This window comes from Hordeum vulgare, chromosome 2H, assembly GCF_904849725.1.
Source record: "Hordeum vulgare subsp. vulgare chromosome 2H, MorexV3_pseudomolecules_assembly, whole genome shotgun sequence".
Lineage (NCBI taxonomy): Eukaryota > Viridiplantae > Streptophyta > Magnoliopsida > Poales > Poaceae > Hordeum > Hordeum vulgare.
In genome coordinates this window covers 619,275,225-619,301,942 of record NC_058519.1, presented here as the reverse complement: position 1 = coordinate 619,301,942, position 26,718 = coordinate 619,275,225, and the positions used below count along the sequence as shown (strand labels likewise).

General features: G+C 46.9%; 1 protein-coding gene and 1 pseudogene across 1 annotated transcript; one reads left to right on the top strand and one right to left on the bottom strand.

The window, feature by feature from the left end:
* Positions 1-12,311: 12,311 nt before the first annotated feature.
* LOC123430872 (protein IQ-DOMAIN 19-like) lies at positions 12,312-14,681 on the top strand. The gene is made up of 4 exons (XM_045114707.1): positions 12,312-13,061; positions 13,251-13,481; positions 13,577-14,218; positions 14,344-14,681. Exons 1-4 carry the CDS (start codon positions 12,651-12,653, stop codon positions 14,362-14,364), a joined length of 1,305 nt encoding a protein of 434 aa, XP_044970642.1. The 5' UTR covers positions 12,312-12,650; the 3' UTR covers positions 14,365-14,681.
* A 4,769-nt stretch (positions 14,682-19,450) lies between these two features.
* Positions 19,451-22,698, bottom strand: LOC123428781 (annotated as a pseudogene).
* Positions 22,699-26,718: the final 4,020 nt, after the last annotated feature.

Genomic DNA, 26,718 nt, shown 5'->3' with positions numbered 1-26,718 from the left:
TCTATAGGGATAGATCAAAACGCCTGATAGGACTTTCACAAAGCACATACCTTGATAAAGTTTTGAAGAGGTTCAAAATGGAACAGTCCAAGAAAGGGTTCTTGCCAGTGTTACAAGGTACGAGATTGAGTAAGACTCAGTGCCCAGCAACTGATGAAGATAGAGAGCATATGCGCTCCGTCCCCTATGCTTCAGCCATAGGCTCTATCATGTATGCAATGCTGTGCACTAGACCGGATGTTAGCCTGGCCATAAGTATGGCAGGTAGGTTCCAGAGTAATCCAGGAGTGGATCACTGGACGGCGGTCAAGAATATCCTGAAGTACCTGAAAAGGACTAAGGAGATGTTTCTCGTGTATGGAGGTGACGAAGAGCTCGCCGTAAAAGGTTACGTCGATGCAAGCTTTGACACAGATCCGGACGACTCTAAGTCGCAAACCGGATACGTATTTATTCTTAATGGGGGTGCAGTAAGCTGGTGCAGTTCCAAGCAAAGCGTCGTAGCAGATTCTACATGTGAAGCGGAGTACATGGCTGCCTCGGAGGCGGCTAAGGAGGGTGTCTGGATGAAGCAGTTCATGACGGATCTTGGAGTGGTGCCAAGTGCACTGGATCCAATAACCTTGTTCTGTGACAACACTGGTGCCATTGCCCTGGCAAAGGAACCAAGGTTTCACAAGAAGACCAGACACATCAAACGACGCTTCAACCTCATCCGCGACTACGTCGAGGAGGAGGACGTAAATATATGCAAAGTGCACACGGATCTGAATGTAGCAGACCCGCTGACTAAACCTCTTCCACGGCCAAAACATGATCGACACCAGAACTGTATGGGTGTTAGATTTATTACAATGTAATTCACATAGTGATGTGAGGGCTAGATTATTGACTCTAGTGCAAGTGGGAGACTGTTGGAATTATGCCCTAGAGGCAATAATGAATGTATAGTTATTATTATAATTCCTGTATCAAGATAATAGTTTATTATCCATGCTATAATTGTATTGAATGAAGACTCATTTACATGTGTGGATACATAGACAAAACACCGTCCCTAGCATGCCTCTAGTTGGCTAGCCAGTTGATCGATGATAGTCAGTGTCTTCTGATTATGAACAAGGTGTTGTTGCTTGATAAATGGATCACGTCATTGGGAGAATCACGTGATGGACTAGACCCAAACTAATAGACGTAGCATGTTGATCGTGTCATTTTGTTGCTACTGTTTTCTGCGTGTCAAGTATTTATTCCTATGACCATGAGATCATATAACTCACTGACACCGGAGGAATGCTTTGTGTGTATCAAACGTCGCAACGTAACTGGGTGACTATAAAGATGCTCTACAGGTATCTCCGAAGGTGTTAGTTGAGTTACTATGGATCAAGACTGGGATTTGTCACTCCGTGTGACGGAGAGGTATCTCGGGGCCCACTCGGTAATACAACATCACACACAAGCCTTGCAAGCAATGTAACTTAGTGTAAGTTGCGGGATCTTGTATTACGGAACGAGTAAAGAGACTTGCCGGTAAACGAGATTGAAATAGGTATGCGGATACTGACGATCGAATCTCGGGCAAGTAACATACCGAAGGACAAAGGGAATGACATACGGGATTATACGAATCCTTGGCACTGAGGTTCAAACGATAAGATCTTCGTAGAATATGTAGGATCCAATATGGGCATCCAGGTCCCGCTATTGGATATTGACCGAGGAGTCTCTCGGGTCATGTCTACATAGTTCTCGAACCCGCAGGGTCTGCACACTTAAGGTTCGACGTTGTTTTATGTGTATTTGAGTTATATGGTTGGTTACCGAATGTTGTTCGGAGTCCCGGATGAGATCAGGACGTCACGAGGGTTTCCGGAATGGTCCGGAAACGAAGATTGATATATAGGATGACCTCATTTGATTACCGGAAGGTTTTCGGAGTTACCGGGAATGTACCGGGAATGACGAATGGGTTCCGGGGGTTCACCGGAGGGGGGCAACCCACTCCGGGGAAGTCCATAGGTATTTGTGGGGGTCACACCAGCCCTTAGTGGGCTGGTGGGACAGCCCACCAAATCCTATGCGCAAAGGAACAAAAATCAAAGGAAGAAAGAAAAAAAAAAGGAGGAAGTGGGAAAGGGGAAGGACTCCCTCCCACCAAACCAAGTAGGACTCGGTTTGGGGGGGGAGAGTCCTCCCCCCTGGCTCGGCCGACCCCCTTGGGGTCCCTTGGACCCCAAGGCAAGGTCCCCCTCCCTCCTCCTATATATATGGGGCTTTTAGGGCAGATTTGAGACTTTTTTCTCACGGCTGCCCGACCACATACCTCCATAGTTTTTCCTCTAGATCGTGTTTCTGCGGAGCTCGGGCGGAGCCCTGCTGAGACAAGATCATCACCAACCTCCGGAGCGCCGTCACGCTGCCGGAGAACTCCTCTACCTCTCCGTCTCTCTTGCTGGATCAAGAAGGCCGAGATCATCGTCGAGCTGTACGTGTGCGGAACGCGGAGGTGCCGTCCGTTCGGTACTAGATCGTGGGACTGATCGCGGGATTGTTCGCGGGGCAGATCGAGGGACGTGAGGACGTTCCACTACATCAACCGCGATCTCTAATCGCTTCTGCTGTACGATCTACAAGGGTACGTAGATCACTCATCCCCTCTCGTAGATGGACATCACCATGATAGGTCTTCGTGCGCGTAGGAAAATTTTTGTTTCCCATGCGACGTTTCCCAACAGGAGCGTATAGCAGATTTTGACTGTAGTATATCATATACCCCTGGCAAGGCTAATGTAATGGCTGATGCCTTAAGTCGCAAGTCATACTGCAACCACCTCCAGGTTCATCAGGTTCACGATCGTCTGCAAGAGGAATTCCGTAAGCTGAACCTCCACATTGTTCCTCAGGGTTACCTTGTTCCTCCTCCTGAAGAGTATCAAAAGATGAACCTTCGTGTTGTTAATCAGGGTTCCCTCAGTAACCTAGTGGTTGAACCAGATCTTGTGAGCTCCATAAAGAATATACAAAACTTTGACGATGATGTCGACAGGATTAAGAGCTATATTGCAAAGGGTAAACCCTCCTTTTTCACTGTTGATGAAGGTGGCGCCTTGTATTTCAAGGGTCGCCTATTCGTCCCAAATAAGAAGGAAAATCTCAGGATGACTGGGAAGGTGATGGAAGAAGCTCATGACACACCATTGTCTATTCATCCGGGTAGTACCAAGATGTACCAAGACATCCGGCAAAGATTCTGGTGGCCCAATATGAAACAAGACATTGCACGCTATGTGGCAGAATGTGATATATGCCGTCGTATCAAAGCAGAACACCAAAAGCCTGCTGGAACTCTGCAACCTATCTCTATTCCTGAGTGGAAATGGGACCATGTTGAAATGGACTTTGTCACTGGTTTTCCCAGATCTCAGAAAGGTAATGATGCTATTCTTGTCGTCATTGATCGACTGTCCAAAGTTGCACATTTCCTGGCCGTCAAAGAAACGATTAATGCTAGTCAACTGGCAGATCTTTATATGTCAAGAGTTGTTTCACTTCACGGTATTCCGTTGGTAATCAGTTCGGACCGTGGCAGCTTGTTCACTTCTAAATTCTGGGAAAGTTTTCAGAAGGCTATGGGGACTCATCTGTCTTTCAGCACTGCATTTCATCCTCAATCCCAGGGACAAGTTGAACGAGTCAACCAAATTCTCGAGGACATGCTTCGAGCTTGTGTCATTTCTTTCGGTAAGAAATGGGAGGAATCTCTCCCGTATGCCGAGTTCTCTTACAACAATAGCTATCAAGCTAGTCTGAAGATGGCCCCTTTCGAAGTATTTTATGGGCGAAGGTGTCGAACTCCTCTGAATTGGTCAGAAACTGGGGAACGATCACTCTTCGGTCCGGATATTATTCAACATGCCGAAGATCAAGTCCACATTATTCATGAGAATCTGAAGGCTGCTCAGTCTCGTCAGAAGAGTCAGTATGACCGTCATCATCAAGATATGGTCTATCAACCTGGCGAAAAGGCTTATCTTCGTGTCACACCAATGAGAGGTGCACACCGTTTCGGAATCAAGGGCAAGTTAGCTCCTCGTTATATTGGTCCTTTCACTGTTCTCGAAAGGCGTGGAAGAGTGGCTTACCAATTGGAACTGCCGGCGAACCTTTCTCAGGTTCACGATGTCTTCCATGTTTCTCAGCTCCGTCGCTGCTTCAAGGACCCTATTCGAGCAGTGGATCACGATATGTTAGAGCTACAACAAGACCTCTCTTATAAAGAGCATCCGGTCCGCATTCTCGACCAAGCTGAACGTAAGACTCGTCGCAAGGTCACCAAGTTCCTTAAGGTGCAGTGGTCAAATCACTCTGAAGATGAAGCCACTTGGGAACGCGAGGATCACCTTCGTGATGAATACCCCGGGCTCTTTCCCTCTACCTCTTAATTCTCGGGACGAGAATTCTTGTTAGTAGGGGAGAATTGTGACATCCTCGACTTTTGCTACAGTGATTATTGTAATTATGCTACAGTGATCAACCGCTAATGATGCCACGTCACCGCTAACTATATCAATGTTCTCGTGATGGTTGAAACCGAATCATAGTTCGAAGCTTCGGGATTAAGTCAAACGTGAAAAGATCTTCGTGTTGTTGAGATAACAACGTCGGGGAGTTGTAAAGATTCCCTAACAAATTATAATATCAAGTCGGGTACTTTTGGAATCGTTGATGATCCCGATATATTAAGAAAGGGGCTTCAACAAAATAAGTAAAGAAATATAGTAAATGAAAATAAATGAACAAAAGAAAGGACTAAAAGTATGAATAATAAATTATGAAAGAAAATAAATAAGAATAGAATAATAAAAGGGATTAGAATAAGTAATAATAATAATAAAAAGAGAAAACAAAATAAAACAAATCAAAAAAAAAGGGAAACACCCCCCTGGCCCAACTGGGCTCAAGGCCCAGCCGGCCACCTCCCGCGCCCCCTCCCGCCAAACCCTAGCGAGAGGCCACCCCCCTCGCTACTCCCTCCCCTCCCCCCAGTGCGCCGCCGCCAGCCACCCCCCCTCGTGGGGGGGCCCCACCCCACCCCACCGACACTCCCACGTCGCCAGCCCCTCCCCCACGAGGGCCTCGCCCCATCCCACGCGCTCTCTCCCATCCCTCTCGTGACCCTCCCCATCCCGTGGCCTCCTCCCCTCCCACGAGCCCTCTGCCCCTCTCGCCTCTCCCTCCCAGATCGCCTCCACCTCGCCCCTCTCCCTCCCCAGCCGGCGGCCACTCCTCCTCCCGCCGGCAGCCCCCCGGCGGCCACTCCTCCTCCCGCCGGCGGCCTCCTTCCCCCCCCCCCCCCACGGCCACCTCCTCTTGCCGGTGGCCTCTACCCCGGCGGCCACTCCTCCTCCCGCCGGCAGCCCCCCGGCGGCCACTCCTCCTCCCGCCGGCGGCCTCCTTCCCCCCCCCCCCCCCACGGCCACCTCCTCCTGCCGGTGGCCTCTACCCCGGCGAGCCACCCCCTCCACCCCGCCGGCAGGGGGGCCCCGGCTGCCTCGGCCTCCACCTCGCCGGCCTACCGCCCCGGCCCCCGTCGGCCATCTCCCGCTCGGTCCGGGAGGGACCGGGCAGGGAGACATCACCAACTCACCGGATCCGACCGGGTCCGACCGGCTCCCCCTCGTCGGCGCGTCGTCACCACCATCGTCACCGTCATCGTCACCCGCCTCCACGCCGTCTCCACCGTCACCTTCGTGCGAACTCCGGCTTCACCGGGCCGTCACGTCACCGTCGGTGAGCCCCTCCTCGGGCTCCTCCCACCGTGTCGATCTCCTCGCCGTCCCGGTTCCGTTCCGGCAAACGGGGCCTCGATCCGTCGACGGTGGACTCCGGTAGGAGGATTTGAGTATTTGGTTCCTCTAGGTGGTGTTAGCAGAGAGAGTTCTCTGTCTGTTAACAGAGAGAGATGAGTGTTGAGAGAAAAGAAAAAATGAATAAAAACAAATGTTGTATTCCGTATGTATGTATGTATGTATTCGATACCCGTATTATGTATGTATTTGCGTATATAGGCATGTGGAGAGATACGACATTTGTATGTTTATTTATTTGTGATTTAAAATGTGTATTTGGCCTTAGGTCACTTACCGGTGGGGCCAATACACCCGCTGTCTATGACAGGGAGGCCCCACGCGTTAGTTGAGATAAAAATAAAAAATAATGTTTTTCTTAAATAAATAAATAAATAGATATATTAGTTAAATTAATTAATTAACATAATTAGAGTATGACACGTGGGTCCCCCACTAAATTAATCTGATTAATTAATAATTAATCTTAAATAAAACTTGTGCCTATGACGTTCGGGACCCGCAGGTCAGTTGACCAGTCAAATGTGATGTCAGCATGACATCGCGATGATGTCATAATGGGATTTTATTAAATCTTTTAAATCTGTTTTTAATTCCTAAATAATTAATAAAACTTTGGAAATTAATATTAAATAATCCGTAAGTCAGATCAAATTAATTTCAACATGAAAGTTGATCAGCAAAGCGAGACGAACCCGGATACACGGTCTGTTCGTCTGTCACGCGTCCCTAGCATAGCAAACATGGAACTTTTCCATCGTTTCCAGTGTAACCGGTAGTAGCCCGAGACCCGGAAAATATCGTCAGATATTCTTCCGACCCGTCTATGACGGATGTTGCTGCGTTAGCTCATGTCTAGCCTGCATCTTTCCATGTCATGCTTTGTGTTGCATCGGTGCTATTATTTATTGTTTCTTCCCCCTCTTCTTACCGGTAGACCCCGAGACTGACGATGCTGCCGGGTACATCTACGACCCTGCCGATCAGTCCTTTGCCGCAGAGCAGCAAGGCAAGCAAACCCCCCCTTGATCATTCCTATATCGCCTATGTTTTTCTTCCTACTGCTTGCATTAGTATTTTGCTACTGTTGTAGTTAGCTCCTATATCTGATGCATAGCCTGTTTTTGATGAACTGCTACTTTCAGTCCTGTACTTCTAATATGCTTAGTATAGGTGGAGCAGTCATCCCCCTGACCCCGTAGATCAGTTGCCCCGCTTGTTTTCAAGTCTCGATCTCTGATCGACGAGCCAGACCCGACACAGCACATTCACCCCCCCCCCCTTGTTGTACGATGCTACAGAGATACTATCGGGTACCGAGGGTGACACCTCGCTAAGTACTCCTGATGATATCTCTGTAGTATAGCTAGTCGGTCGTGGTTATCGAGGGTGATTCCTCTTTCACCATTCCCGACGACGTCTCTGTCGTGCCACCCCGCGAGTGTGGGACCCCCGAGGGTGATTCCTCTAAGCCCACCTTGACGGGTACATCGTTCGGAATCCAACGAGGGTGATACCTCGGATTCCCCCGATGTTACTACCACACAGTTACTCGACCATGTTACTGGGATCATTGGTGATTAGTTGTAAGACGGGTGGATTCCCGCGAGACTGTGTTGTTGGCCTAATTAAAATGCTAATGGATTTGGGTATTTGATCTGGGTTGGTCGGAGACCTTTTCGCACTAACCGGCTACGCGGGAAGAATTATGGGTACTCGGCGTCGCGGTATCAGCCGAAGCTTTTCAGATGCCAGCAGTGTAGCGGCGCGCGCCCGAGTGGTCCCGAGATGCATCGCGCTTGTGATTAAGGGATGCTAGGACTGACGTCGGCCGCCCACGCCACGTGCAGGAGCGTGAAGGGGAACTGGGCCCATGAACCCTTTGTGCTTAGGATTTAGACCGGCGGGCTGGCCTCTCTGATTAGTCTTAGGTGGGGCTGCGACGTGTCGATATTCCGAGGCCGGGCAGGACCCAGAAAAGTATGTCCGGCCAGAGTGTTATCGAGCGTGACGGGACATGTGGTGCACCCCTGCAGGGATGAAAATTAACTATTCGGATAGCCGTGTCCACGGTTACAGGACGACTTGGAGTTGTGCCCCGATCTTTTACAACTACAATTGTTACTTAACTGGATTTAGTTTGCCTCGGGATTGCTTCCTCGCAGGGAGTCGAGGGAGGATCTTTAGGCGTGACCTCACTTTAATATTGCTGCAACAATATGACTATTAATGTTTTACCCGTGTTCTACTCTCGTCTATTGCTGCAAGACCCTGAAGATGCTAGTCTTCGATAGGACTAGGCCTTCTCTCTCTATTCTCGCATTGCTGCAGTCAGTCCACATATAACCCCCTTCTTTGATACTGATGCATAATTAGAATAGTTCTGATGTAAGACTTGCGAGTACTTTGGATGAGTACTCACCGCTGCTTTGCTCCCCCCTTGTCCCCTTGATCCGTTTGCTGCAACCAGATGATGAAGCCCAGGAGATGGAGGTCCCCGCCACCGACGACTGCTACCCCGGCGGTGCCTACTACTACGTGGAGGCCGCTGATGATCAGGAGTAGTTAGGAGGTTCCCAGGCAGGAGGCCTCGCCTCGTTCGATCGTTGTATCTTTTGTGCTAGCCTTCTCTAAGGCACCCCATGTTTTATGTCTGTACTCAGATATTTGTTGCTTCCGCTAACTCGTGTGTTTATCGAGCTTTCGTATTCTAGCCCTCGAGGCCCCTGGCTTGTAATATGAAGCTGGTGTTATTTTATTTGTGTCTAGAGTTGTGTTGTGATATCCTCCCGTGAGTCCTTGGGTTTGATCGTACGCATTTGCGTGTATGGTTAGCGTATGATTAAGCCAAGGGCGTCACACATATCTTGAGGCAATCATGCTTAAGCTTCGCTTTGCTAAATCTTGGGTATGATTAAGTCTATCTCTTTTTCAGTTTTATTCAATAGAGAGAAACTGGACGAGTTTAAACCAGCAAGGGGTATCAGACAGGGAGATCCAATCTCCCCTTATCTCTTTTTTATTGCAGCGGAGGGCCTCTCGTGCCTCTTGAAATCTGAATCTCAATCATCGCACTTTGTGGGAGTGCAGGTGGCTCCGACAGCTCCGGTTGTTAACCACCTTCTCTTTGCGGATGATAGCCTGCTACTTTTCAAAGCGAGTGATGAAGGGGAGACTATGGTATCAAACCTATTGACTACCTATTGCAATGCTTCTGGCCAGAAAGGTAACAATGCTAAGTCCTCAATCTTTTTCAGCAAAAGTTGTCCTCAAGCTGTCAGAGATGCCATTAAAACGTCGCTTGAAGTGCACAAGGAAGAGCTAAGTGAGAGGTACTTGGGAATACCTACTGAGGTGATACAGGCAAGCAATGGAACTTTCAAGTATTTGCGAGATAGAGTTTGGGAGAAGATTAAAGGATGGATGGAGAAGATGTTATCGTATGGGGGGAGGAAGTCTTGATTAAAGCAGTTGCACAAGCAATTCCAGTTTATTCGATGGCATGCTTCAGATTACCACGTGGAATTTGTGAGAATATAACATCGATGATCCGTCAGTTTTGGTGGGGCAGTAAGAGGGGCAAAAGGAAACCATGTTGGGTTTCATGGGACGTTTGCACCACACCAAAATCTCTTGGTGGTCTTGGTTTCAAGGATATTGATTTGTTCAACTTGTCACTTTTGGCAAGACAAGCATCGCGGCTGATTGACGGGCCTGCAACGCTGAGTGCAAGGATTCTAAACGCAATGTACTATCCCTCGGTCTCACTATTAGAGGCTGAGTTAGGTGGGCACCCTTCGCAAATTTGAAGGGCAATTCTGAATGGAAGAGATGTTGTTGCACAAGGAATTATTAAGAGGATTGGGACAGGAGATAACACCAATATTTGGACCCAAATTGGTTGCCCAGGTCAGGCATGATGAGGTCGACCGCATTCCTGGTGGTTAATCCTCCACAACTAGTATCGAACCTTATTGATGCTTCGGCAAGTGCATGGCGTGAGGATGAACTACACATAATTTTTATTCCGATTGATGTCGAGGTTATCTTATCTATCCCACTATGCATGAAGAGGATGCGTGATTTTTTGGGCTTGGAGTGAAGATCTCCATGGCTTGTTTTCGGTAAGTTTAGCTTATATGATGCTTTTCAAGGCAAAATAAGAAGGGGAGAACTTTTTAGATGCCTGAATGGCACAGGAGAGGCGTCGGCTCTTGACTGAGAGAAGCAGGCATGGGTGTCCTTGTGGAACATCAACGTTCCCTCATATGCTGGTTACTCTCTAGGCTATCTGGAGATCGAGGGGAAGAACAATCCACGAAGAGATCTATGGCAGTCCGTTGCAGACCACCGGTTCATCGAGGCTTTTCTGCAAGATATCGATATAGCGTCAAAACCGGCACATCATAGTTCTGCGATTCATGCTCTCAGAACCAATGGGTGGATCCCCCAACACCGGAATTCGCCAAGATGAATGGCGATGCTGCAATTGCTGAAGGGTGTGGTGTTGTTGGTGTGGTGTGCAGAGATTCCGAGGGAGTTTTCCTTGGGGCTTCGGCCATCTCGTTTCAGCATATCCATCCAGTTATCTTGGAAGCACTGGCAATGAGAGAGGCGATGGCTTTAGCAGAGGACGTTTATGTCCAGAAGATACAAGTGGCGTCGGATTGCAAGACCGTGGTGGATGATATTAAGCACAGAGGAACCGGAAAGCATGCATCTATTATAGTGAAAATAATCGAGCGATCTCATGCTTTTACTTCTTGTGATTTCATTCAAGAATATAGGAGCTCGAATTTCGAGGTTCACGGACTCTCTAGGCATGCTCTTTCACTTGATATGGTCGACATGTTTGGTTAGGCATGCCTGGGAATTTAGATTTCCTACCTGTAAAGATTGATTCAGTCTAATAAAGCCTCGTGAGTTTGTCTCAAAAAAAGTAATAAAGAAACAGCGGGTTGCACGCCTGCGGAAATAGCCGAACGATCGATCACAAATTTGCATGAATATTTCAATTTTTATCATGATGTGGATAATGTTGATGTGATGTAGTTATTTCATATCTAGATGTGAAATAGCAAAACTGGTATGCTGGTAGTAATTGTTGTGTCCAGAGAAGAAATAAAGACGAGTCGACTCATTTCCTTTGGAAATCAATCGAGTCTATAGCTCTTCGATTCAGCCATAGATGGGGTCAACGCATCAGTTTGCTTCCGTGTTTCTCCTTCCGAAGTCAACAAACACAAATATCAGACTCCTCGACTTGCCATGCCCGTGTCCGACCTCTCCATCACCGCCAACCATCATCGCCGACTCAATGCTACTGTAGAGTAGGAGAATCAACTCATGGCCGGTGACGACGTGCCTTAAATGCAGCATCGATGGCCGGTGACGGGGCTCCATTGCAGCGCCGGTGGCCGACGACAAGGGCTTTGTTGCAGCTCTGGCGAAACTCCATTGCAGCTGCGTCGGAGCTCCAACGGCCCGAACAACGCTCCATTGCAGCCCCAGGTGCGCTTCATTGGAGCACCGACAAAAACTCCATTGAAGCCGCGGCGGAGCTCCAACGGCCCGGGCGACACTCCATTAGAGCCACGGGCACGCTTCATTGGAACGAGGACGAAGCTCCATTGGAGTCGCGACGGAGCTCCGGCGGCTCGGACGACACTCCATTGCTGCCCCCGACGCGCTTCATTGGAGCGTGGGCGGCCGCGGCGGAAGCTGAGACGCAGCGCACGGCGACGATTGTGGAAGCTACGATGCAGCTCGGGGATACTGCAGTGAAGCTCCGGCGGCACTTTAAAGCAGCGATGTTGGAGCTTCAACGCCTCACACGGACACGGTGCTCCACCGAGGATGAATCAGGCAACGCCGACGGTCGTCCTGCGATGACGACGGGGGGAGCTGCGATGCAACACGGTGATGCTGTGATGCAGCCATGGCGGAGCTTTAACGACCTCACGCGTGGTGCTCCAGCGATGTCTGAATCAACAACGTCGACGGTGGTTTTCTCCTCCGCAGCGACGGTACTGCATGCTTTAGTGTGCGGTGTAAACTAGAGAAAGAGGATAAGAAAAGAAACGAATGAGTATATGCTTCGGAGGGACGATTAGGTGGAGGAGATGGGAGTAGTGGACAGACCCACGACGACACGTGGGGCGCGAAGAGGACGGCTTACGCAAGAAACTTTTCATCCGGCTGATTCTCACCATTTTCCAAAAATAAATCAAATCTGCATCATTTCATTTGCAGTAGGTTTTGGACCATGACCCAAGAGGAATGCATGGACCCTGGAAGCTGCCTGCAACTGCATATCAAAGCCTGAGAAACTGATTCAGATTCACATCACGATGAGTAGCCCCAGCGCCTCGTCATCGTGATGCGCGAGACGACGATCCATGATTGACATGGACCCCGGCAGGCCAGCTCTGGCTGATCCGAGCTGAGCTCTCCGAGTACAGTGCACTCACCTTGTGTGTTTGTTTAAAGCCGAAAGATTCTGACAGCCAGCCTTTGTAGGGAAGCTCTCCACGTTCCTCCGTCCCGCCCGCACATGCCATCGCCGACCGGGCGCCAATGCCATTGCTCGGCGGCCCGCGTCGGATGACTGACACGTCCTACTACTGCTCCAAGCTCGCGCGGCGCGGCCGGGGTGGTTGGCTGGTTGGTGATGGCGCTTGCAATGCATAGGCTTCTTAATTTGTCTCCGGGGGCTATAATATAGTTCATCAGTCCGTCGGCTCTGTTGTGGCTGAGGGCGGTTCATCCAAGGTGCCGGCAATGGGGAAGGCCGGGAGGTGGCTGAGGAGCATCTTGGCCGGGAAGAAGGGTGGTGGCCGGAGAGGGGACAGGCGGGGGCAGTCACAGTGTGACTCGACGCCTTTAGCCGAGCTGCCGGTGGCTGCCAGCCCGAGGGAGAAGAGGCGATGGAGCTTCCGGAGGCCTGCGCCGCCGGTCAAGACCGCCGCCGCACCGTCGCCGTTGGCCCTGGAACCTGGCGGTCTGTCGGTGGCGGTGGCGGAGCGCGAGCTTGAGCAGAGCAAGCACGCCGTGGCGGTGTCCATGGCTGCCGCCGATGCCGCAGTCATACGCCTGAGGCCCCCCGAGGCGGAGGACGACATCAACTTGTATGCAACCCCTGTCCAGGAGGCCGCTGCCGCAAGGATTCAGGCCACCTTCAGAGGTTACCTGGTGAGCTTGACAATACCAAGTTTGATAATGTGTTGGTCCATCCATCTTTATGTGATTAGATCGATTAAAACGCAATGTGCTCCTGATTTAGCAATGCACGTTAAATCAAATGTGGATGCAGCTGAACAAATTCTGCAGAAGCAGAAGCATTTCTTTTCTGATTTGAGCTGAGCATGTGAGGTGGTGCAGGCAAGGAAGGCTCTCTGCGCACTGAGGGGGCTGGTGAAGCTGCAAGCGCTGATCAGGGGTCACCTGGTGAGGAAGCAGGCCAGGGCCACGCTCCGACGCATGCAGGCCCTCCTCATGGCGCAGACCCGCGTGCGCGCGCAGCGCATGCGCATGCTCGAGGACGAAGACCACGCCGCCGCTGCCCCTGTGGACCGCCGGTCGCCGCAGCACCCCAGGCGGCGCCGCTCCTACGTAAGCCCGCGCGCTAGCGCTAGTACGTAGTACCACGGGATCGTGCAGGCCGACATGATTGAACCAGGGAATGTGTGTGTGGCTGGTGCATGCAGGAGATGGACAGGTCCGGCGAGGAGCATGCCAAGATCGTCGAGATGGACATGGGGGAGCCGCCGCGGCGGGGGCGGAGCAGCTGCTCGGTCGCGGCGAGCGAACCATGGTCGAGGGAAGGCCGGCGAGCAGATTACTACGGCCCCGGCCAGTGCTCGCCAGCGCCGTCGGCGGCGTTCACCGAGATCACGAGCCCGCGCGCCTACAGCGGCCGCTTCGAGGACTTCGAGCCGGCGACGGCGCGTGTCAGCGCGTACGTGCCGGCTGGTTACGCCGCCGACGAGGGCGAGTCCGCGTCCGAGTTCTTCCCGAACTACATGGCCAATACCCAGTCCTCGCGCGCCAAGGCCCGGTCCCAGAGCGCGCCGAAGCAGAGGCCCGACTCGCCGTCGCCGCTGGAGCGGCAGCCGAGCCGTCGCCGCGGTGGCCCGGCGCCCTTGCCGAGAAGCGTCAAGATGCAGCGGTCGTCGTCGCACGTCGGCGTGCCATGCTCGGCGGCGGCCACGTACGCACACTACTACCCGTGGCCGGTGAAGCTGGACCGGTCCAGCGCGTCGCTCCATGAGAGCGAGTGCGGGTCGACGAGCTCCATCCTCACCGCGTCTACCACCGTCGGTTACAGCCGCTCCATGGTCGGATTCGAGGTACGCGACTGGATCACAACTTCACAACACACACACAAACACACACATTTCTTGGTTTCTTGTGTTTCTGCATCTGATCGCTGACCGATGAGAACTTCTTGATCTTGCTTCTCGTGCTGTTTCAGGTGCACAGGAACCAGTACTGAATCACTGGTAGCTGAAGCAAGATATAGTAACTCAACTTCAGAAGAATTCAAAGATAATGTGCCCTGCGTGCGTGTCAAATGTGGGCGCTCCCTGCCTTGTGATTCGACCCCTTGCTGCGTTTCAGTAAAGTGATCTGTTCATAAATCTGAACAATCTGGCGCGGTGAAACGCCCAAAATAATTCGTACAACATCAGAGTTGTATGCTTTTCAGGAGGCTGATAAATATGTTCGTGTGTTGCAGTGAGAAAAAAAAAATCATGCTGCCTATAAATATGATCTAAAACACGTGTTGAATATTCCCAACATGAAGAAGAATCGTATGCTTTCAGGCAGACCATATTTGCAAAACGCTAAAAAATGTATTCATTATTCGGTTAGGGCCAGAAACAATACACCCCAAAACAATGATTGCTTTGGTAACATGGCCATGACCGAGTGGACTTGATCGAGGCCTGCCGCACCTCCCCATCTGCTAGCCCCGCAGAAATTGCATCATGGGGGTCAATATTTAGCCAGAGTTCCTTTGGAAGCCTTCCAGCAAACACTCCGTGCGTTATCATTTGGCGTGTCGTAAGTGGCGTGTTGTAAGTCGCCGTCACGTGTCATGTCTCGAGTATTTTTTACGTATTTTGTCTTTTTATTTTTTCACATGCGTTTTTAGCTTTTTAGAATGGTTTTTCAGAAAAAAATTCTGTTTCGGTTTTTTATCAGACATTCTTAGCTTTCAGACAAAAAATATATTTATTTTACACGAAAAAACATGTTTTCCATTTTTCGCGAGATGCACGGTTTTGCTTTCGCGAGAGGCACGACCATGCCTTTCAAAAACAGAAAAAAAAATATTTCTTTTGCGAGAGGGCACGGTTTTGCTTTCGCGAAAGGCACGACCATGCCTTTCAAAAACAGAAAAAAAAAACATATTCCTTTTGCGAGAGGGCATGATTTTGCTTTCGTGAGAGGCACCGTTTTGTCTTCACGGGAGGCCGTGCCTTTCGAAAAGGAAAAAAATATGTTTTATATTTTTTTTCCGTGAGAGGCACGGTTTTGCTTCCGCGGAAGAGGCACACTTCGCCTTTGTGAAATGAACGTCCGTGCCTCTCGGAATGAAAAATAAAAACATGTTTGTTTCCGTGAGAGGCATGATTTGGCTTTCGTGAGAGGTACGATTTTGCCTTCATGAAAAGCACAGCCGTGCCTCTCGAAAAGGAAAAAACACGGAAAAAACTCATTTTCTGTTTTTCTTTCTATAGCAAGAGGTACGATTTTTTTTTTATGTTCGTGAAAACATATCAACATGGGATCTAATTTTAAAGATCTCGACGTGAGAAATCCAACGGTGAAAACGGTTCGAAATTTGGATGCATACTTTAGGAGATAAAGCATTTTGAAAATACGAATCTATGAAAAAAGAGAAAACTCACAGATTGCGACAAGTGGCACACATGTAGTGCATCACTTGCCGCAACCTGTGGAGATGAGAGTGATCTTTAAAAGAAATACTTCCTAATTAGTAATTTCTCTGCATCATTCCTTCCAAGAAAGTTTTAATGGTTTTGCTAAAACACATCTACTCCCTTTGTTTTCTAAATATAAGTTTTTTTTAAGTTTCACTCAAAAACTGTATATATATGTATATAGGCATATTTTAGAGTGAAGATTCATTCATTTTGCTCCGTATGTAGTCCCTAGTGAAATATCTAAAAAGATTTATATTTAGGAACGAAGGGAGTAGGTGTGAGATAATTATTGCACATCTAAGTCCTATATCATTGATCTTACGTGGAGATTCATGTGAGTATTTCTTTTCCTTTTTATATTTGATTTAGTTATTCTGATGTGCAATAACTATGTCACATCTAGACACACCCATGTTTTAAAGTGAATTTGACAAACTAATTAGGGCTCTACTTATGCTACCTAGCTTTCAAAATTATAGGGCTGAAAAGATGCACTGTGCATTTTTTGCGAGAACTTTTTTGATCTATTTCATCGTGCCACGACAGTACAAAAATTACATACATGTCAATAGACAGCCCATCAACGAATACATACACTAAACCGAACCAAAAGTGCGCCGTCGTCATCGTCCCTTCCTCACTCGAACGCGGACCAAACTAGTAATAGTAGACAGTCGTCATGCAAAGATGTCACGAGACAAATACTCTAGAACAACAACTATCACCGATAAAGAGAAGTATTGATTGAAAGAATCAAATATGTAGACACGAGCACAAAGACTAGATCAAGCAGATCCAGGTAAGACTAGCACCGACCAAATCTCGTGGGATCCGTTGAAAAATCATGAACATCAAGAAAAACAAAGCTTAGATATTTTTCTTGCTGTTTTGAACTTTTAAGGAAAATCAAATTTATGTAGCTAAAAAATCAAGAAAATGTTTTAAAGTCAAGAAGCCTTCAAAGGCACCTCGCCCCGCATGGGTGTGAGGAGCCCTGCGGTCCCTACATGGCCAGGCAATAAATGGCATTGCAAAGCATCCATCGATGCATATTTATATCGCGGTAACACGCAAAAATTGCTTTTGGAGCTCGGCCTCCGTGGTGGTCTTTAAATTTAAAATTCAAAATTTATGAAAAAAATTATATTTCTATATTTCAAAAAATTCTGAAAAAATACAAAGACTGGTGAGGGCGTAACACGTGTATAAATTTTCAGAAACAAATACGCTGAAATGTGGCATGTACAAAAAAAACAAATTCACATGATACTATTCATATTTCCATGCCATGGATTTGTTTTTTTTGTGTAGATTGTACTTCAAGGTATTTCATCCTAAAAATTTGCACACATACACATAACATCCTCTTTTACTTGCATATTTTTTTATATTTTTTTTAAACCAAAAAATATGAAATTTGATTTTTCAAAAATTTCAACTCCATAAAGCTCGGCCTCCAAACGTCCGTTCTCGGTAACACATAGATATTGAACATAGCTAACTAAAATTTAGTAACCCAGATAATTAAGCACATTATAATGCTTTTATGTTTCTCTCCATTTTCACGAGTGACATTGAAATCACGTCCCATCACAATGAGATATGAAGCTGAGATGAAAGGCCATTATTTTTGCTAGGACGGCCTCTACACCGTGGTCAACGGCACTATAGACCCAGTTCCAAACGAAATTGCCCCCACACTCTAGATTGTGAAGCTCGATCAGTGCTGCCGCTATACATAATAATGTTGTAATATATTCAGTTATATTTAGATGATCATAATTAACTAAACAACGGAACACTAACACATGATAATCTTGTACTGCCTCCGATCAACAATAATTTGAACTAATTTAGTACAACTTTGTGCTAAATCAACAACAATTAATATGGATAGAAAGAAGTGCTAGTACATTCACTCACGTCCAGATAATGGTAAATAAACTTAACATCATATAGAGACTGTCATCATAATTTACGAATATTCCATTATGAGCCCGGCTTATCTGCACCAGGTCAGAAAACAATAGATAAAAATTCAAAAATTCTTTTTATTTGTTTAAGGTAGTTAATTTGATGCATGAGGTGCGTTCAAATTTCAGACCATTTAAACATTTGATAGCTCTCGGAAAAAAACAAATTGGGTCCGAACAATACATGATACACTTTTTAAAAGCCCCTAAATTTGTTTTTTTGCCGAGAGCTACTCGGATGTTCAAATAATTTGAAATAGGAGCGGACATCACGCATCAAATTTTTTATTATGATTGCTTTTTGTAAATTTTCTGGATTTTTCTAGTATTTGTTTCCAATTTTTTATTCAGCAAGGGCACAGATGAGCCTGGGAGCCAAAACGCCTCACTCCATAATTTTGTACTATACTGTACAAGTAATCAACCAATACTCTCTTAATAAAGTGAACCGTAAAAAATATCAATGTTATTCTTGAAATAAGCTTTCGCCCTGCTATATAAATATAGCAACCGCCTGATACATCAGTGAGTCCAATGTTGGGGTAAACAACACACGTAGGTCCAAACAAAACAAAAGACAAAAACGATGATGACCCGCAACCACAGTGGCCACCGAAGAGTATCCACCTCACTCGTAGCACATCGAACCTCTAAATACCAAGCAACACCTTCAAGAAGGAACATGACGACGACGACGCTGGCACCCGGACTAGTCCTAGAGTTCCGCTGGTATGCAGAGGGGCGTGGAGAAGGGGAATATCCGACACCTTTTAGGAAGGAATAACGACGTCCACGGGCATCACTGCATCGGTGTTGGTAAGCCAACAAGGATTTCTCCCGTCCGAAAAAATCCACAACCCCGGATGATCCTATGTGCTCCATCAAACCTGCCACCCATCAACATGCGCCACCACGGTCTTGCCATCATCACGGCCTCCTCATCATGGTCATCGAAGCGAGACCGACAGAGCCGAGTGGGAGCAGCCGGGAACGAGGAGCGGCAGAGTCAGCAACCACGCAGGAGGGACAACCCCCGCCGCCCTCGGTCGTCAACGATCGGACACTGCAATAGGAGCAAACAAGTCCCTCTAGGCCCGGCCGAGCCCGAAAGGTGTCTGTGAAGCTCCCGTCACCGTGCTGCATTAGGCGTGCCGCCGTCTCCGCTACTTTGTCACATGAATTATGCCTTGAAGTAGACAAATGTCTTTAAATTTGTACTGCAAGTCTGCAACTAATCTGCCATGCTCTCTAAAAAACTAAGATAATAATAATGCTATTTACTAGCATAATTATGTCGAGGTATTAATAAAGATTACATGATATAAAAATGGCATTACAAAGCGTCCATGGATGCATGATAGTATCATGGTAACACATGGACATTACAATGGAGTAGATAATTAAACATGAATAGGATAGGTGTTTAGTCATCTTGATCTTTTAGCCATTCCAGGCTGCGGCGTGATGTTCGCCATGTATCTCTTTTTTCCTTTTTATATACTCTGTACTTACTGGATACTTATTTTGATTAATATATGGCCGTATGCATCACTCGATGCAGAAGCCGGGGCAGGGCCTCCTTTTCGAAAAAAACAAAAATCTAGCTAGTACCCCGCATAAGCATAATTAAGCACATGGTCATCTGTCCTCTCAACTAGTCACCATATGACACCTTGTCCAATATATCCTTCATGGCGGAAGGACGAGTTGCTAGCAAATCCTTGAATCCATCAGTCGCCATGACAGCACATAGCACTTTAGGTGGAGCCATGAACTCAACGCAAGCCTGTAGGGCATCCTTGCAACCGTGTTTCTCTGCTAAAACCAGTGTCGTTGCAACCGTCTGCACGTCAATGCTGTCACACAATTTGCGTTCACAAAGCACCTTCAACCTGTCCAATCTGTAGATCCGCCGCAACCAGCAATTGATATAGTCTCGCAACTTTGCCTTCTTTATAGTGCTTGTTGTCATCTGGCAAAGAATCCGTGTAGACAAAGTGCAGTAGCCCTTCAAAGATTGGAGGCTCAATGCCTTCAATATTGATGCATTGTGTTGCCTTCTGCTTTGTCGGGCCGAAGAGCTCCGCCATGAAGACCGGAGACCGTGCAGCCAACAAGCATCTGTGGGCTTTGAAGGATTGGTCACGAACAATGAATGTCACATCTGCTCCTTGTCCACCCTTCCACATCTGCTGGAGATGGTCTGTCAAATTCGACTGGGGAGCCAAGACATGGTGGCTCCTCTAAACCACGGTGTGTGGTTTTTCGATGACGGTCAGATGGCACCTTATTGTCAAGTAGTCGGATGATGATTCCAGCATTGGTTTTTCAATGAACTTCATAAAGCCCCAGTAAAATATTGGCGCCGAAAATGCACGTTCCTGTACCGTGAAGGCTGTTATTGGTACTTTGCCGTCTTCCTCCATCGCGATGAAGGAGAACTTGGCGCGCACATCCTTCACTTGGCTTAGTTCGCTGACACAACACAGAAATGCTGAAGCATGGCCGGCGGACTCGACCTCGCTGAAACCATCTGGGTAGAACCTGATAGCGAGATCGTAGCCGCCGACGTTGAAATTGCCCGAGCTAACATACTTGCCGACGCCCATGCCGTTGAGAAGAGGGTAATTGGTCACGTCGAAATCGTGAGTCGCGCTGAAGCTCTCCGTGAGGCATCACGACGACGTCTTGGATACGCGCCCGGCCGCGGTTAACCGCAGAGGTGCAGTACTAGCAATGGCGGAAGAAAAACGCCGGACCATGCTGGTTGTTGGTATCATGACGAGTTTCATCGGAATAGCACTTCAATTGTATCGGCGTTAGAGCTATAACGCACGAACTCGCATAATTCTGATGAGTATACGGGCTTGGTTTAATTTTCTGGCTATAACAAAGCCTATATACTCGTTCGGCCAGTAATTCTGTTTACCACGGCCCACAAACCTCACGCCTGAAGCCGTATATTTACGCGTTTGCCAAGCAAATACGGGTCGAAACCCTATCCCCCGCCGCCGCGATTCCCCACTCTCTCCCTCGCAATTCTCGCCGCCGGTGAGCCCTCTTCCGCCTCCAAACATCATGTGGGGCCATATGTGGAGCTCTGGCCACAGCTCTGGCGGTGGCGACGACCTCGAACGGGAGCGGTGCGTCCGCGTAGATGGCGTGAGGAAGCGTGGCAAGGAGGTGGATGAACCAAGGCCTCGAGCCGTTGTCAAGCCTCTCGCGACTGAGTACGACCATCAGCACGGGCGGACGCCCTCCTCGACTGCGGGCGCTTCCTCGGTCGTGGGCTCTTCCTCTTCCGCGCGGGGGGGGGGGGGGGGGCATCTGGTGTGGCGCTTCTCCTTGTGAAGAGGGAGTGGGCGGATGAGCCGGAGGACCGCGAGCTCGTCGTCGTCAAGCAGGAGCTGGGGGAGTTCGCGTGTCGAGGCGTCGCCGGGCCCGAAGATTACGTCGACGACGATGTTGATGTGGTTGCAGCCACCATTACCGAGCGGAGCTTGCGCAAGGAGGCGGAGCGCCGCCGCTACGACGAGGAGATTGAAGACCTCTTGTTCAAGCAGGCGGTCACGGCCAACCTCGCCGCTAAGGACAAGGACGACGAGTGGCGACACATCCACGAGGAGCAGAGGGAGAAGTTCATCGAGCTTGTCGGCTCCGACGAGGAGGACTGAACTCCTCCACCACCTCGTCCTCGGCCGTGAGCTCGTCCATTTTGGTACATCGACCTTGGCCTCACAGCCCCAAGATCCCTCACTCCCTTTAGTAGTAGTAGTAGAATGTAGTATATATGATCATTTAGTATGTGATGAACTAAAAAGGGTAATATTTCCAAACTAGAAGTAAAATCTTCTTTTACCAAAGATTTATTTTCTTTATCAAAAAAATGAAATTCTTTCTAGAGGTTTCATCCACGCTAGCCCATTCGAGCCAATTTGTTAATTCATTTGTGTCTGACGGGTTGGGGCACCTAGGATAAGCCCAAACGGAAATGGACGTCCCAAGCCTTTTAGTTCTCAAAAAAGTATATATTTCTATATAATATAGCGAAATATTTTAGTACAACATTAGTAAAGCAGAAATCAGATTTTAAGTAATCCATATCCGCCAAAAATTGAAATATGTTTTAGAATTTACATATAATATTCATGTATGTTAAATTAAATGTTGATGAGTGACACAAAATAATACTATCATAACATCTAATCATTTTTATGTTCAAATTTTGATGAGTGACACAAAAGGGATCAAATGAACCGACGAGTGAAAAGGACACTTGTCAAATTATGTTCAAATTTACACTGGGACCAAAATCAGCCAAGCTCGCTCTTGAAACATAAAACGAGCAAACATTTTTGTCAATCACTAGCGTAATAATGCATTGATGTATAATAAATATTACTCCTACATGTATAATAAATATTACTCCTAGCGTAATAATGCATTGGTGTATGGTTCTCCTATCACTGTGAGAACGCACCGTATAATGAAGCTCCCATTGTTTGCGAGCGACAGTGATATCAGCCTCGATCTGTTGACGAACTGAGGAAAGCCCCGATAGATGCATTCGGGGGTGAAGGTATACTCCACCTCCTCAAACTTGGTAACCTGTACTTCATCTTTGTCAAGCAGGTTCAAGGTGAACCTTGCTCTCACATCCTTTTCTGGCCTGACACAATTCAAGAACGCCGAGGCGTTGCCGAAACTGCCAACTCTCACGCCGTCCGGGAAGAAGCTGACCGCCCACCGGAAGCCACCGACGGTGAAGACGGTCGAGCTGACGGGCTTTTCGACGCCGATGCCTTCGAGCAGCGGGTAACTGGTGATCTCGAAATCATGGGTCGAGGTGAAGCTCGGGGTGTAGCATGTCGACGAGGACTTGGTGGAGTTGTTGCTGGCCATGGCAAAAGCCAAAATGTTTAAACTTTTTGCCCCAAAATTTATAGATAGCATTTGGATGTGACTAAGTACACAAATAAACTTTGCCTTAATTTTTATTTCATTTCGCTTTCTTTTTTTTGGCCCCAGGAGCATACGCTCATAGGAGCCAAATTGGCTGTCCGCATAGAAGTGGTACTAAAACTGGTATGATCAAAATAGCATCAAAATGCATAATACTCCCTCTGTTCTTAAATATAAGTCTTTGTAGAGATTTCACTAGTGGACCACATACGGATGTATATAGACATACTTTACATTGTACATTCAATCATTTTGCTCCGTATGTAGACACCTAGTAAAATCGCTTAAAAGACTTATATTTAGGAACGGAGGGAGTATCATGGTAAAACAGAAAAATAGAAATGCAAATGATTGTTTGTCCTATTTACAGGACTAAACACTACATGAAACTTTGTCCAGTATTTCCTTCATAAGCAGACGACAGCTTGCAACCAAATGCTTAAATCCGTCAATTGCCATAATATCCGGTAGCACATTCCATGAGGCAAGATTACTCCCAACAGGCGTTGCAAGCTCTTGCACATAAACTACCTATACGTACGCGCCTACTTATACAGCTTTCCTCAATACATATATATAAAGCAATACTGCCGAACTGATCACGATCAGAACCCGCGACTTTGCCAAGCATCGGTTGATTTGTTGACTGCATAACGTCGGGCATCCGGCAAATAATTCTTTGCCCGAGTGCATTTTTTTCTCCACTCGGCAAACAAATTGTTGTCGAGTGCTACGTTTTGTTTTGTTTGCACTAGGCAAACACATAATTTAGTTGCTCAGAAAAATATCTTTTTCCTTTCTTCTCCTTTCCACTGTTTCTTTTATTTTGTACATCACTTGTTTCTTTTTCCCTTTGATACTATGTTCTTTTCTACATTTTTTTATTTGATCATTGCCCCCCCCCCCCCCATCCCCCCCTCTCTCTCCTTTTTTTTTGTTTTCTTTTATATGCACTAAGACGGTTATCATTGCGTTGGAGTCGAGTTGTCCTTGCTATTCAATCGGAGACTTTTTGGGAAAGGAGGATTACCCCGGCCTCCCTGCATCAAAATGATGCATGCAGTCATATTATTAAACCGAACAGTTGACAAGTACTTAGTCAGTACAAGCTCGAACAGAATTGGATGCTAAATAAAACTTGCCACAACCGGCACAAATAGTTCAAGATAACTAGATACATATCCTATTATTGGACCATCATCCAAATCGATTGTAGTTATCATGTGCTACTGTCTTTCAGTCGGTGCATAAGCGATATGCTCCTCGGCTTTCGCAAGTTTGAATGACGACCACGCACAAATCCAGCTAGTTGGTATGTATATGACCTACAAAAGAATCGTTATGGTTTGTCTATTAAATATCACGTTATTTCGACGATTTGATATACCCCCAAAAAATGCACACACTCTGAACCGAATATGTGCCGCTATTTTAGGCTCTACCGATTTTGTCACGTCTCAAATAATATGTCAATACTATTAAAAGGACTGACATTAAAGGTCACATGTAATGTTGTCATAGTAGCTTGGTTAGTGGGCATTTGAGAAAAACATATTGGATAGTCTCATCCTGATTGTAAAAGCAACATCATGTGTTGCCTTCCCAAGTACATTTTGTTTTATTATGTTATCCTTAGTCAAGATCACTTCTTTGTGAAGGAACCACGTAAATAAAGGCACCTTAATTTCTCATATATGAAATGATTCTGAAATTGTATTGGAGTTAATCAAATCTAAATACGTAAACTTCACTAAGAAAATCCTCAACACATAGTGTTTCCAGTGCATTGTATATGGCTCATCATATAAGGAACTAGCCCGCCCACCTGGCCGTCCTCTTTGGCTTGCCCAATGAGAACCGCCAACACATCTATAACTATATTGAACAAGATAGAAGACAAGATCCCCTGTCTTAGTCCCTTTTGCGTCTGAAAATAATGACACATGTCATCATTTACCTTGATCCCTATGCTGCCCTTTTTTGTAAAGGATGTGGCATGCTTCCTCCAAGCATCATCAAAACCCTTTATACGCAGAGCACATTGCCGGAGTGTCCATTTACCTTTACCGTATGCCTTTTCGAAGTCCACTTCGAAGACGACTCCGTCTAGATTCTTCAAATGAATCTCGTGTAAGGTTTCATGTAGAATGACCACACCCTCCAGGATGTGTCTGCCTGGCATGAAAGCCGTCTGAGTTGGTTGCACCACACTATGTGTAATATGGGTTAGACAATTCAAACCAACTTTTGTAAATATCTTGAAACTCACATTAAGCAGACAAATCAGTCTGACCTGCTCAATACGAATTGCATCCTCCTTCTTTACCAACAGTGCAATGGTTCCAAAGTTGAGGTGAAATAATTGTAGTTGGTCATTAAATAAATCATGAAACATGGGCATAAGGTCACATTTTAATGGTATCCAACCACCGCTTGTAAAGTTCAGATGGAAAACCATCGGGTCCTAGTGCCTTATTATTCATTTAAGATATCGCATCAAACACCTCCTTCTCTGACAAGGGTGCCGACAGAATCTCGTTCTCATTGGTCCCTAGTTGAGGCAAATCCTCACCCATATGTCCCTAAAGCGAAATAGAATACTCTCTCGTGCCCCAAAGAGAATTTTGTAGATCTTTGAGATATACAATTCTAGGTTCTCATGTTGTAAAATCGTACCCTCATCCTTTCAGCTGGATAATTATCTTCTTCTTGTGGTTTCCATTTCTCAGTCAGATGAAAAAACCGGGTATTATTATTCCCACGAACCACTTGTCAGACCTTAGCTCTAAATGCCCATTTCATCTCTTTTTCTCTAAGAAGTTTACCTATCATATCATCGGCTTCCCTCTCAGGCTCTCAGCAATCTAGACTCGGCCCTTAATTTTAAGTCGTTAATAAGTTGAAGAAGCCTTTCTTTTTCCACTTTATAGATGCCATTTTCATTTTTTGCCTAGCCCCACAAGAACTGTTGCAGATGTCTAATCATATATTGTCATCGTTTAATATTTGATTGACCTCTGGTCTATTTAGCCTATTCCCTGCCTACCAAATCAATAGAACCTTCCCTCTCGAACCATGAAAATTCAAAAGAGGAGACGTTCTTGTTGCCCACGTGGGTCGCATCCCCTGAGTCAACTAGGAGGGGATGTGGTCAGAAATTCCCCTTTGTAACGCTCACATCGTTACTAGAGAGAACTTCTGCTCTCATTCCACACTCGCAAGAACCTGATCCAACTTCTCATAAGTTGGATTCTTCAGATTACCTTATCTCTGGCTGCGAGTTTGCAGTGCAGTTTGGCAACGCCTCGGGCTATCTCCAACTGTTACCTCGGTCCGGAATCTAAATCTCTTGGAGGTTGCTCCGGTGGTCGGGGCTGCATCGCCTTCCGCTTTTTTGCTCCTCTATTGTCTACATCTATGAAAATAATAATTTTGTCGTGGTCTTCGGGGAAGACATGCCCTCTCTGAATGCCACAATGAAAAACTGCCACAGTGATGCGGTTCTATGAACGTCTTCGCATGTTGGTGTCGCGTTATTTTCTCTGGGTTTGGTGGTGTTGGGTCTGCCATTCGGAGCCGCGTGTAATTACCCCTCTCTATAAAAAACATGAATATTTTGGCCTCTTTTAATGATATAATGGACAACCGACTCTACAAACCAAAAAAGACCGAGTGGCATCCCAAAAGGAAAATTTGTGGGCACTCTCAAACTTACTCTACATAATGTAAATATTCCTGACAATTCTAAATATTCAGATGTTTTGTTAATCTTAATTTAGAATGTATCTGAACGTGATGTGTGTTTATAATTAGTAAATTTACTTCAAAATTGCTCATTGGTTTGAGTAATTCTACAGAGCTACATCACCGCAATACTCGGATAAATGTTCTTAGTACAGTATCATAGTAAATTCAATCGGGTAGAGATTATCTGAATAAACTGAAGAATGGGACCGTGCA